We start from the raw sequence: 13,238 nt of genomic DNA on the forward strand, positions 1-13,238 counted from the left end.
ATATATATATATATATATATATATATATATATATATATATATATATATATATATAGTTTTTTTTTTACGTGTGCAAACAAAGTACTCCTGGTTAATACAAAAAAAGAAAATTCTTCCATGTTCTTTAGTCATGCTTTATCAATGAAATCTAAACATGCGTGGTCATGAGTTATGAGAGAACAGTGATCTTGGAGCTTTATCACAGACCGGAAAAACAAGAAAATCTCGCAAGGTATGGTTTACTTTGGAACAAAGCGACATGTCAAATGGAGTTCAATGTCAGTCTCTAATGTCTATCCAAACATAAACTAGGTGATTGCTCACTTAGGTTAAACATGACATGCATAGAAGATTAATTCTTCTTGAGCAACCCAAAGGGGATTGAGTTGAACACCATTTTTACTTTCTTAAATCTGTTTCTACTTAGACCAGTACAAATCAGGTTTACCATCCTCATACTAGAAGTTGCACCGTTTTCCAAAAACTTTCTATTATTTAAGTAAGATGCAACGAAGAAGTTTTACTTAAACATACAGAACTCAATATAAAACCTCATTATCAAGCTAAATAAAGAATTGGAAAGCTTCCAAAGGGAAACGATTGGGGCTGTGAATCTGTTAGCATACATTGCAAAAGGTATTGCTAACAAGAAGGGTATTGGAGAGCTACGCTAAATATTTTTGTTGCAAAGGACTATGTATGAACAAGTGGAGGATAATAACTCTATTAGAAGATTGGGTCACAGGAGAAGGAAACCTGGAAGGTCTAAGGTGAAAGTATTCTTTGTTTCAAGAGGAAGGAAGACACCATGACTTGAAGCCATTGCCTTAAACTTAGCATTCAATCCTCTAACCCTTAATGCACTACTGTACCCATAAGGTTTATCCTCATAGGATAAAGGGTAAAACCCTGACAAACACACATATTCTTTACTTAGCTTGTGCCAACTGGTTGTAATGTCTTGCTTTAACAGACCTGCAGCCTCCATTACTGGCCTCTATTGGGGCGATTTCTCAACAGATTCCCATCTTTCACTTTTCAACCCCATTTAAAGGTTGTTGAGACTGAAGGCAAAGCTTGCATTTCAATGCCTTTTCAGAAAATTCTGGTTCCAGGACAATATCAAGTATCTCTGAGCCAAATGCTGACTTGGAGAATTCTGCCATCACTAAAAGATTAAGGTCAGTCACTGTGCAGATTTCGCGAAGCCACCAAGCAGATTACCATTTTATACTCTGTGATTTCTACAGGACAACATAAAGAACATTTTCATTTGTGTTTTTTTTTTTTTTTTTTATTTTTTTTTAGTTTTATTCAAACAGGTGAATAAAAACAAAAAAAAGTAAAGTTAAAGGAAAGTAAAGGCATTTAGGGACCATAGCCTTAATCCTGATGTCTAAAAAGTGCAAATTATACTAAATTATAAGATTGATTTTGTTATGACCGGAGGAACATCAAATCTTAAAGGTTTCAAAATGACTAGGTGTGAACTTTACTTTATTCTTTACTTTAATCAGCTATTGAATAAGCCTTTCAATATATAGATGCTTTTATAAGCGGTTTCCAACTGTTTTAGCTTCTTGCACTGAGTATAATTTAAACTTCCTTTGGGAAACATGTACGTCCTGTTGTATTTTCTTCTTACTCCAGCTTATCCAGAGTATGATTCAGGATGTTGCATTTTCTTGTTGATTGTGAAAAGCGTGCAAGATGTGTGCAAGAAGTGAAGATTTAACTAAACTGGACACACACACAAAAAAAAAAAAAAGAGTCTAGTTTGGTTAATAAAATGTACTTGTTAAATTGATGTTAAATTGGATAATTTTCCATGTTCCTGCTGAAGAGAATCAACCCTGAAGCATGATGAGGCCTCATCGTCATATTCTGTCATTGTCCTTTGTTTTAAACACTGCTTAGCAAACTCAATGAGTAAACTTGTTTCCATGGATTTCTATCTGTCAGTGACATGTGGTGAATGTGAAATCTGTCTAATGTGTTACAAACCTTCAGGCACATCCTGTCCATCAAGCTGGCACATAATGTTGCTGCAGCAGTGTGTCTATTACACACACACACACACACACACACACACACACACACTAAGGTGACAGGCAGACTGGATGTGACGATGTGGCGGTGCAAACAAGGGCCTTTCCGACTAAATTTTTATTACTGCCAAGAATGCCACCGTAAAAAAAAACATTAAGCTGTATTGGGCCTTGGGTATCGCATACTTTGCACAATTGGGATTTATTAAAACATGGGAAGCATTCAAGACAACTGCTGGGGCAGAAACAGACACTCTGTTGAAAGCGCTCCTGTTGTGGAGCGGCGGCGCTATATTCAGACTGCAAACAAGCTGCTGTCTGAGTGTTTGCTGAGAGGAGGGGAGAGGAGGTCGGCGGAGAATAAACACCGCTTCCCACTGAGGCAGCATCGGGGGGCGGGGGTTGACAGGCCATCACATCCATGTGTCACAGAGCAACAAGATGAACACGCCGCTGGGACTCAGATGCTGGCTGGGGTGAGAGGTCACAGAGTGACGCATTTTATCTTCTTTCCAAATGGGCCCCAGCATCTTCTGCTACCCTGGAGGCATATTCAGTCACAGGAACACCTAACCCTAAGGCAGCTGGAAAACACTCGTTTTAAGGCCGGGGGGCAGGGTGGGCTTACAGCTCTTTCCTTTCTCTCTCTCGCTTTGCCACCATCATCCTCATTTCTACTTTTAAAATTATTCAGTTACTGAATTGCAATCTGAAAATCCAGTTTATTATGAAACAAATGTCTGCAACCTGTAAGGGGAATCAAATTAAGTTTAAAAGAGTTGATTTTAATGGCGTTTCATGATGGATCTTCTGTTTTAGGGATGTCGCAATATGAATATCAGGTATCGGTCCGATATTAGCCAAAAAACTGATATGCATCGATCAACATCTAAAATCTCTAGGGGTTTCTGGCCAATCACCTGGCATGCTGATTCCGATTTTGACCGATACAGATGTTTCGTTTTTTTTTAGAACCGACACTGTCAGTTATTATAAGATCACGACACATGATATTTCTTACTTTACTAAAAAAACATGAGTCATTGCCTGTGAAACAATATAAACTTTCTGAAATAAATTTTCTCTAATATAAATCAAAGGCATTGACAGTGCGTGGTTTCAGACCTTTACAGATGTAGAGCAGATTCAAGTATTCAAGTATCGCCCAATCACTGATCTCCCAAAGATGAGAAAATCGAGGCTGATCGATCGGCCACCAAATAAATCGGTGCACCCCTAAAAATCTCAGATGTTTTCATTCTGATAGAAACACTATTTCTGTTAAACGTTTTGGTACTCATTAGATAACTTTATATTGGTCAGTTGTTTTCATACCTTTTGTTGTTAACTTTTATTCCCTGCTTTAGTAATATTATTTGATCAAGCTTTTCTTAACTTTCAACAGTATAAAATAAGTAGTGCTGCATGATTAATCTATTCGCAATCGAAATTGCGATATCATGCTGTGAAATTATGTAGTGTAATAAAAAAATTTTTTTAAGATTTGTGATTTTGTAAACAAATATGCATGTGTGTGTCAGTGAACAGGATTCTCTCTTAAAAACACTGTGTGCATCTGCAGGTATAGGTAAATGAAGGCCCGGTTTTCAGCAGAGCGGAGCAGCCAAAACCGCTGCCGTGGAGTTCGTAGCAAAAAAACAACCAATTCCTTTATATGGGAACAACTGGCATGCTGTGGGAACACCACTGCCGGGTGGACACGCTAAATTACGTGATACCATTGAGCACATCATACGGACGTCATCACACCACGCTGGTCAGTTCTGATCTAACAAGCCGAAAAAACCCTGTTTACATTCAGTAAACATGGTGGGACACCGGTAAGAGGGAGGGAAAAGAGCGAATCAATAAAGCATACTGACTACGCCCTAGCTTCCTCACGTGCTCCTTACATTGTTTACTTTCCTGATTTCTGTTGCACTGGTGACAGCATTTAACAATAACCCAGCATGATGGGGGACGGAGGCCACGCAGCCATCCAGCCAGGGGTTAGACCCAGCATTTTTTGTCAGTGGGCAGGGAACCAAACGCCGATTTTTAGCTGGTCGACCCATGTTTGAAAAACACACTCTAAAGCAATATATTTTCAGTAGGAAAGAGGCTAAAGAGGCTTTGGCACCGCCATTAATAGCATCTCAGGTCAATAAAGGTATGGTCCGATTCTCTAAGCTGCAATATCGACATCATATCAGAAATGAAAAACTTGTATACTGTATACTGACTCTTTGAAATGTAATTTCAAAGGGTCAGTGGATTTTAAATGTCCTGCCAAAAGCAACAGACCAGAATGTGTATTGTTGGGCTTTTATTAGATAAAACAGCTCAAAGTATTTTTTACAGTAAATATGAGTCAAATTTTGCCCAGCGATGGGCTGGCGACCTGTCCAGGGTGTACCCTGCCTCTCGCCCATTGACTGCTGGAGATAGGCAACCAGCACCCCTCGCGACCCCAATTGGTACAAGCTTTTAAGATAATGGATGGATGGATGGATGGATGGATGGATGGATGGATGGATGGATGGATGGATGGATGGATGGATGGATGGATGGATGAGTAAAATTTTGTGAGCATTTACATTCAGCCCCTTTAGTTTTGTACCCCAGAATAAAATGTGTACCCAACTGCCATCAGAGGTAAAGTTAATTGTAAATAATGTACAACATGACATTTTTGGCCTACATGCACTACACTGTGTGTGGCTGAAAACGAACACGTTACAGACAGACATGGCAACATGCTGCTGTGGGGATACTTTAGGGGATGGAATCAATGGAATCAAAGTGTCATTTTATGCCTTTGAAAAAAAATCATCCTAGAATCAGTTTGAAAATTTGGGGCAGCCTGAAAATTGTTGCTCAAAGACACAATCTGGCTGAGCATGAGATATTACCCACTGAAGAATGGCTAAAAATATCAATCGCTCAGTGAGCAAAGCTAAGAGACGCTCTAAGAGCCTGTTTCAGCTATTACTGCAGCAAAAGGTGTTAAAAGTACTGAAAGCTCTAAAACCATGTAATTTTTTTTATTTCACTCGACAGTCTTCTTTGTGTTAATTGTATTGTGTCGACAAAACATGGAGTGGAAAAAAAAAAGTGGTATAAATACTCTACGCGCATTATTGCTTATAACTCTTTTACTTCATCTGCCAAGAGACTAAAGCTCTAAGCGGCTTCTGGATGGATTTCATAACTCAGCATAAATTAGCAGAGTCAAGTTTGAATGTAATTAATACCCTGATATTTAGAATGAAGTGTTGAGTCACCCTTAATAAATCGTCTCACTAAATACCAAGCTCGCTCTGTAACGTCATTTAATCCAACCTTTCCATATGCAATCCCCAGATGAGATGACATGCAATTAACTTGAGGGAAGTCCTCCATAAGGGATTAGTGAATCTCATGCACCCTCCGTAACAACTGAAAGGGAATTTCTTTATCATTTATTAGGAAAATAAAACTCATTTAGAAGGCATTATACATTCAGCGAAACAGCATGTTCATTATCGGCCCGACTTGATCTGAAGTATTAAGACAAGCTTATAAATGAATGATGCCGACCCATCATTGCTGAGAGACTGTGCTGAGAAGGAATCTAGCATTGGAGGCAGTTTTAGAGCACAGGGACGGTCGTTCCCCAAGCTGGAGCTCTTTGATGAGTCCAGAGGGAGAACAGTGACAGGGAGGGAGGCAGGTTATCTCACAGGTTACCATCTGCCTCCCTGGCTGGCACACAAGGAGGGAGGGAGGCTTAATTTTCTTCCTCAAAGAGCTCCTAGTGTCCCTCCCTGCATCGCTCCGTGTTTGCCGTGTACACCTGGATCACCACCTCATTCCTCAACCCACTGCTCACACTTGCCCCCGTCTTCGGTAAACCAACATTCCCAATTGGTCACTGCCAACTCAAATATCCGCCTCTTCTTTAAACTGCAAGTTTCTCCCTGTATAATATAAAGAATGTTTCCTGACCTGGAGTGGAACATTCTGAATAACAGACTGAATTCAGGGTTTTTGCCAAATGATTCAAGCAGCTTGAAGCCTTTTAATGTTTTGTGACGTTATAGTCACAAATCTGCAGTTATTGTGTGTAATAACTACAGCAGTAGGATTGTCTCAACCAACTTTGCCCATTTAGAGATGAACATTTTTGCCTTTTTTGTCTTAAAACAAACATTGAAGTGAGGTTGTAGTGTCTGTGAATGATTGTTTTTAAGCATTAGTGAAGATTCTGAATTGGATTTAGATTTGCACTGAGACTTGGCTGTTCTTTTACATGGATAAGTTTTGATCTAACCCACCAGATTAAAACTCAGAATATATAATTATAAAGTCCTGTTGGTTGGTAATCCACTGCAAGTCCCACGTCTGTTGCAGCCATCCCACAGGGTGATGCTGCCGAAACCATGCCTCACTGTGGGTTTATATAGCTTGCTTTTGCTGTTTTTGTAATAAGGCACACAGCAGTGTGTTGCAGTGAGCTTGTCGCAGGTATGTCACAGACATTTTTGGTTTATGCTCAATATTGAAGTGTGGTGTGCACTAGGTTATATATTCCACGCCACACCGCAAAAGGGGAGAATCGCGAACTAGCTGTGGGTCTAGATACGGCCGAGGCGGTGAGGAAGTGGGGGCAAGTTTGTGAGAGGGACAACGGAGGGACATGAGGGCGAAAAAGAGCGGGGGATCCAAGTGGAAAAAGGGTCAATACTCATCTGCGAGTAACCATTGTTCAGCGACTAACCTGCTGAACAATGGCCTCGACAAAAACCGTCACAACTGAAGGTCTGGTACCAAAGAAGAGAAGTACGTCACTTGTGTGGAATTATTTTGGGTTTAAAAAAGAAGACGATGTACAAATGTCAGGTGTTGTGCAGGACATGCCTTGCTATTGTTGCTACCTCATGAGGTAACACAACAAACCTTTATCCATACTTAAAAAAAACACCACAACGCCATGTATGATAGTTGCATGTCTGGAATGCAACCTACCAGCACCTCAATGTCAAGTAAGAAAAGTACTAGCTGACAGGGATCACCAACTCCTTATGAATATAATGCGATTTTATTCCATTTGTTTATAGACTGTCCTGTTAAAATCTGGCAGTGTTTAAGGAGTGGAGTCCATATGTTTATGTATCATGCAATGGCGTAACTATCAGTAAGCAGAGTATGCAGTTGCTTAGGGCCCCCCGACTTCTTAGGGGCCTCGTCACTGACATTTGGTAAGCCCCCTACGCAATTATGGACTAGGACGTCTCTTGTACTTAATATGGGGCCCACCCAGATAATGTTGCTAGCGGGCCTATTGTTGCGTCGTTACACCAACATCGTTTCATGAAACATGAAAAGATGCTACTAAGGTAAAGCCAGAGATTTGTTTCCTTTATTGTTGTAATCTGTGCTTTAAATAAATCTGATTATTATAAAAACAGATTTGTTTGTATATGTTTAAAAAGGCATGAGAAATTAAACTGGAAAAAAAATTGCATGTAATCACAATATTTAGCTTAAAAAATCTCAGTTAGATTATTTTCCAAAATCGTTCGGCCCAAATGTAAAGTAAAATAAAAACTGTAAATAAAACATCGTAAAGAAAGACTGAATGCTTCATCTGCTTCGGGATCTGAAGAGAAGGAATCACCTTCATGTTGGGGGTCCTGATGCCCCTAATGAGTCTTCAGCAGTGTTTTGCATGTAGACTAAACAGCTCTGGTCATCTTGTTCTACATGTTTGCTAAGTCACTAATAGGTCTGCAACTAATCAATTAATCTGACGATAATTGTTTTTAATTAATTAATTAATTAATTAATTAATAAGGAGAAAGCAAAGGGTTGCTTAAAGAAGATTTTTTTTTTACAGTTTTAAAACAGATAAAAGCAAAACTTTTTCACTTGAAAAGTTCTGGATAGAGCATATTGACAGATGAAAAAGGTTTTTTTTAAATGCAAATTTATATATATATATATATTAGGGTTGTCAAAAGTATCGATACTTTAAAAAGTATCGATACTGAAACGCTGTATCCGGATACAATACTCATTTTCAAAAGTATCGATACAGCCATCTAAAGTGCAGAATAGTGGAAAATGCACTTTCTGAACACTGTGTGATTGAATAATTCTGTGCTTTTTTTCAGTTTCAGACTTTTTTTGTGCAGCTGCTGAGAATTATTTTTGTTTAATTGGTTTGGCCAGTGTCATTTTTATGTCTGCAAAACATAGCCAAGGAAGGAACATTTAATTTTAATTTTGTAAGTTTTTTTTATCAAGCTTGCTTAATATTATGTACAGCATACAACCTCAAAATATTATTCTTATTGTTTTTTAAATTTATTTCTTGTATTTTTTTAGTAATGAAAATATTTCTGTTGAATTTAAGAGTCTTTGTTTTTATTCTTGTGGTATCGAAAAGGGTATTGAGTATCGAATGTTTTACTTAATATCGGTATCGAGTTGAAAAGTTTAGTATCGTGACAACCCTAATATATATATATATATATATATATATATNGTCATCTTGTTCTACATGTTTGCTAAGTCACTAATAGGTCTGCAACTAATCAATTAATCTGACGATAATTGTTTTTAATTAATTAATTAATTAATAATGGGAAAGCAAAGGGTTGCTTAAAGAAGATTTTTTTTACAGTTTTAAAACAGATAAAAGCAAAACTTTTTCACTTGAAAAGTTCTGGATAGAGCATATTGACAGATGAAAAAGTTTTTTTTTAAATGCAAATTTATATATATTCTTTTTTTTTTTTTTACAATTTTGGTATAATCATCGATCTAAGTGGGTTAATCTATCAGCTAAAGGCACTTTAGAGTCTCTATACCCCAGCTAAGGATTAATCGATTACTAAATGAGTTGACGATTATTTTGATAATCGGTTAATCACAATTAATCAGATTCATAGTTTCAGCCGTTGTCCCTAACGAGAACTACAAGTTGAACTCCAACAGCGTTCTCAGAACCACGGTCTTCCTCTGCAATAGACCAAACTTTTGCAATTAAACAATGCGCTGTGAAGCTTCTTTACAACTTTCTCTCTATCCTGTCCACCTTGTGGTTTGGTCTTCCTTTGTCCACTTGCAAAACAAGTGGATTTACTCTAAAAAGAGTGGCTGCATACAAATGCATGTCATACTTTTCAAATGTTTTTAAGAATTTTCAAAAAAAACGTTCTTTTAAATATGCTTTTTTTTTTTTTAATCTGTCTATTAACGTCCCTTCAAAATATCCTGAGTTTTTTTTTTTTTTTTTTTTTTTTATAGTAGTGTGACAATACGGGAAATATTCTGCATAGTTGCCTCTTATTTTCCATTAATGTTAATTAATCTGTCGCTGGTGTTCACCAGTTAAAAGAAGACAGTACAGAACAAGACAGGATGATGCCCAATTAGAAGAAGCTGCTGCTGAGCCAAACGACAAAAGGCTTCTTTTGTGATGTCACTTTTTTACCCCTACTCAACCTGAGTAAAGTCTCACTGGGAATGTGCTTAGCTGAAATAATGAAGCTAGTTACCGCTCAGCCGCTGACAGCAGATGTAGCTGTAGATCTAACTGCTTAAAGTGATCCAGATCCAGATCTAGATTCAGTTTCAGCCCCTCTCTGTGTGCAGCGGCAGGAGATGTTTAGATAACGGCCGCTTATTGGCTGAGCTAACCTCTCACCACCCCAGGCAGGTAAAACAGGTTAGAGAGCAGAAGGAATGCGTCTCTTTGTCTCTTTTACCAAGCCGGTTTTAAGCGATTAGATTAGAAAGTTCCTTGCAGTAGCCACACATGTAATGTCTTTATTGGGGAATGTCAATGAAAGAGAAAAAAAAAAACATAAAACAGTGTATAATTGTGAAAACAAATAAATAAATGGGGGGGGGGGGGGGGGGGGGGCTGTGTATTTATTTTTTTATCCCCATTTGGTGGCGGCAGCATCATGCTGAGGGAGTGCTGTCCATATGAGATGCAGCTGTTTCAATTTATAAGAAGGGATTATGATAAAACAAACAAACAAAAAAATCTAGTTAGAAACTAATACTGGATTTTATGCGGATTAATACTGCTAAGATGCTTTTGATCAGAGTTGGTGGAAATGTGGATCAAGCTAAATAGGAGCCAAACCAGGAAGGTGCCTTCAGAAAACAGAGCATAGGTTCACCTTCCAGCTGAAGAATGACCTTTACCGTACATCAGAGAAGGGTTTAGATTAGGGCTGCCACTAAGGATTGATTTGCTAATAGATTAATCTGTTTCTTATTTTCTTGATTAATAATCGGATAGCAAAAGGTTCCTGAAGGAAGATTTTTTTAAAGAAATAAACCAGGTGAAACTAAAACTTTTCCACTTGTGGATTTCTGGATAGAGCATATTGACAGATTAAAATGATTTTTTATATTAATTGCAAAGAATTTCTATATATTTACTTTACAAATTTGGTATAGCTCCTGCTCTAAGTGGTTTGCTCTGTCAGCTAAAGGGATGTTAATCAATTACTATATTAGTTGACGGTTATTTCAATAGTCGATTAATCCGATTCATTCTTACAGCCCTAATATAGATCAATGCCAGCTGGACTTATGTCAAAGTTTCCTTCCAAATTGACAGAGTTTGAGCAATATAGGTGAGAAATATTAGCAAAGAAGTCAGCAGAAGTGCAAAGCTGGAAGCAACTCAACACAAAAGAGGAGGGCTCCATGAAGCATTGATTAGGGGTGCTGCATTGAAATCAACAGATCCGTGAGGCAGATACCCTGTCTACTTCTAAGGGAAGGCTTTAAACTTTCCTTTTTGATAAAGCTTATAGTTAGAAAGGCTCAGGTTATACTGAGCTATCTCTATAGTTATGCTGCTATAGGCTTAGACTGCTGAAGGACATAGGGAACCCCATTTCATTCATTCATTCTGCTTCTTTCTATCTCTATGTAATCACTCTGCAGAATCTGTTAGTTCAATCTCTAACGTTATGCTCTCTGCTTTTTCTCATAGTAGCCTTATCTGGTCTGTTTCTGTTTGGCTGTGACTCCATCCTGGAGAGAAATATCAACTGTGCTGCTGCCATCAACACCTTTGTTTATAGATCTTGGAGATCTGCCTGTTTTTCAAGTGTAGTCCTGTTTCTCTGACTGTGACTGGCTGGATGTGCCCTCTTCATCCTCTGACATGGGAGCTGGCTCAGAGCTTGTCTGTTTCCTGGATGAGGCCGCTTGTTACAGCTGCTTTTAGTATCTCTGCTTCTGCCTCCTTGAACCCCTGAGCCTGGTTCTGCTAAAGGTGCCTTCCTGTTAAAAGGGAGTTTTTCCTCTCCACTGTCGCTACAAGCATGCTTAGTGTGAGGGATTGCATTTGAGTCAATGAGTCGATGCCATAAACTGGTTTTCCTTAGAAAACTGAATCAATTTGACTGTATGATCTGCTTAACTGTAAAGTGCCTTGAGATGACATGTCTTGTGAATTGGCGCTAAATAAATAAACTGAATTGAATTGTTGATGAAAAAATAAGTTGTTGATCTATCCAATCATATTCCAAAAATAAATAAAATAACTCTAATAATAAATACATCCCACAGAGAGGAACATGTTTAAATTTAAGTGGCACAACCTTTAGTTAGAAAACAACTTTAAACTTAGTTTTCCTGGTATTGATGGTGTGATCTAAAGGGGAGATGTTTCCTCACCTTCTCTCCGAGGCGCCTGCATCAGAGAGGCGTCCCTGATGGCATGAGCCCACCTCTCAGCCTCCTGCAGGTTGACCAGCGGCTCCTGGACCAGCGCAACCCGAAAGCACTGCTCCACTCTCTGGCGGGCCACCCCGGCGCTCATCCAGCGCCTCTTGAATGGGTAGAAATAAGCCGTGAAGTAGGCGCCGATGTCCGCGCTGTCCGGCCCTCTGTATGCCCGGCAGCCGATGCAGTCGCTCAAGTTGAACACCACCTTGGTCCGGTCGGGCGAGGAGGAGATCCTCTGGATGGTCAGGGCGCTCTCCGTCAGGCTCACCGAGTAGCGGACCCCGTAATTCAGGGTGTCGCTGAACTCTCCGTACAACACGCCGGAGAAGCCGTTCCTCTGCCGGGATGGGTCCGGCGGTGAGGCGTCTTTCTCCATCCCGGACGGAGAGAGAGACGCGTTCCGGAGGCCGGTGCGGAGCAGACTGAGGACCTGCTGCTGCTGTGGGACCCTTCGAACAGCCTGCCTGGCTCACGGGCTCCCCCTGGTGTCTGTGAGGGGAACTATTTCTCTTCACTACCTGCAGCTCCTTATTTGATGAAGGAAAAAAGCTTTTATCATTTGTTCATTGGTATACTTTAATAATCTGTTTTTAGATTATCAAAACTTTTTGAATCAACGGTGTTTGAACAGTAAACTTTTTTTTTGTTATTCACTTTCTATAATTTCTTGGGTATTTTTATTTTTTTTTATATTATTTCTTTTTATTGTATTCTTGTGTACTTTTGACTATAATTCTGGAATTGTCTTTATTAAGGCAGGTAATGTAGGCCAGTATGGGGTTAAAATGTGTCATTCCTTTTGCTTTTTGAACTCTTGGCTTCAGGTTTAGATTTTCTAACCTTTGAACTGATAATTACCTTTTATTCAGGGTAACTAGAATTCACATTTTCACTTTACAGCAATATAAAATACTTTAAATCATTATTTAAAAGTGTATTTATTTCCTTTTGTAGCTTAGAAGTTAACCAGTGACCTTTGGTCTCCTTTTAAATCATGACATAGAGACTTAGAAATGCCCTCAATAAAAAAGTCATTAACAGAGAAAATGGGATAAAACACTTTTTATCTGTTGTGGGGGTGGAAGGGAAGGCTTCTGGGATAAAGGATAGATGGGAACATTAAAGGAATGTGGTGATTGATGGTTAAGAATGGGAGCTAATGTGTGAAAATGGACATGAATTGATCAACAGCCCGATGTGGAAAGAACTTTAATGGAAAGTAATTAACACCATTTATCACCTCAGACTTTGACGACGTTAAAACAATCTGTGCTGCAGACAATGAGGACTAGTTTATAGATCACACACACGTCTTCCCAGAGATTAAACATCTCTGGGAAGGAATTAAAGAGAAAATGTTATATATCCTATACATTTATGTTGAATGGATTCCCCTGTCTTTGTTCTGGGAATACTCCCAAGAGAACTTGATAAGTATAGAAAGAA

General features: G+C 38.9%; 1 protein-coding gene across 1 annotated transcript in view; it reads right to left on the reverse strand.

Annotated features, from left to right (window-relative positions):
* The window catches only part of LOC107088081 (sphingosine kinase 1-like), a 34,472-nt gene extending 22,275 nt beyond the window's left edge, over positions 1 to 12,197 (reverse strand). Inside the window, exon 1 of the mRNA XM_015380017.1 lies at positions 11,742 to 12,197. Within this exon, the coding sequence (XP_015235503.1) occupies positions 11,742 to 12,168 (427 nt within the window). The 5' untranslated portion in view covers positions 12,169 to 12,197. The remainder of the gene's footprint in view (positions 1 to 11,741) is intronic.
* Between the last annotated feature and the right edge of the window lie 1,041 nt (positions 12,198 to 13,238).

This window comes from Cyprinodon variegatus, unplaced genomic scaffold (genome assembly GCF_000732505.1).
Source record: "Cyprinodon variegatus isolate N-32 unplaced genomic scaffold, C_variegatus-1.0 Scaffold206, whole genome shotgun sequence".
Classification (NCBI taxonomy): domain Eukaryota; kingdom Metazoa; phylum Chordata; class Actinopteri; order Cyprinodontiformes; family Cyprinodontidae; genus Cyprinodon; species Cyprinodon variegatus.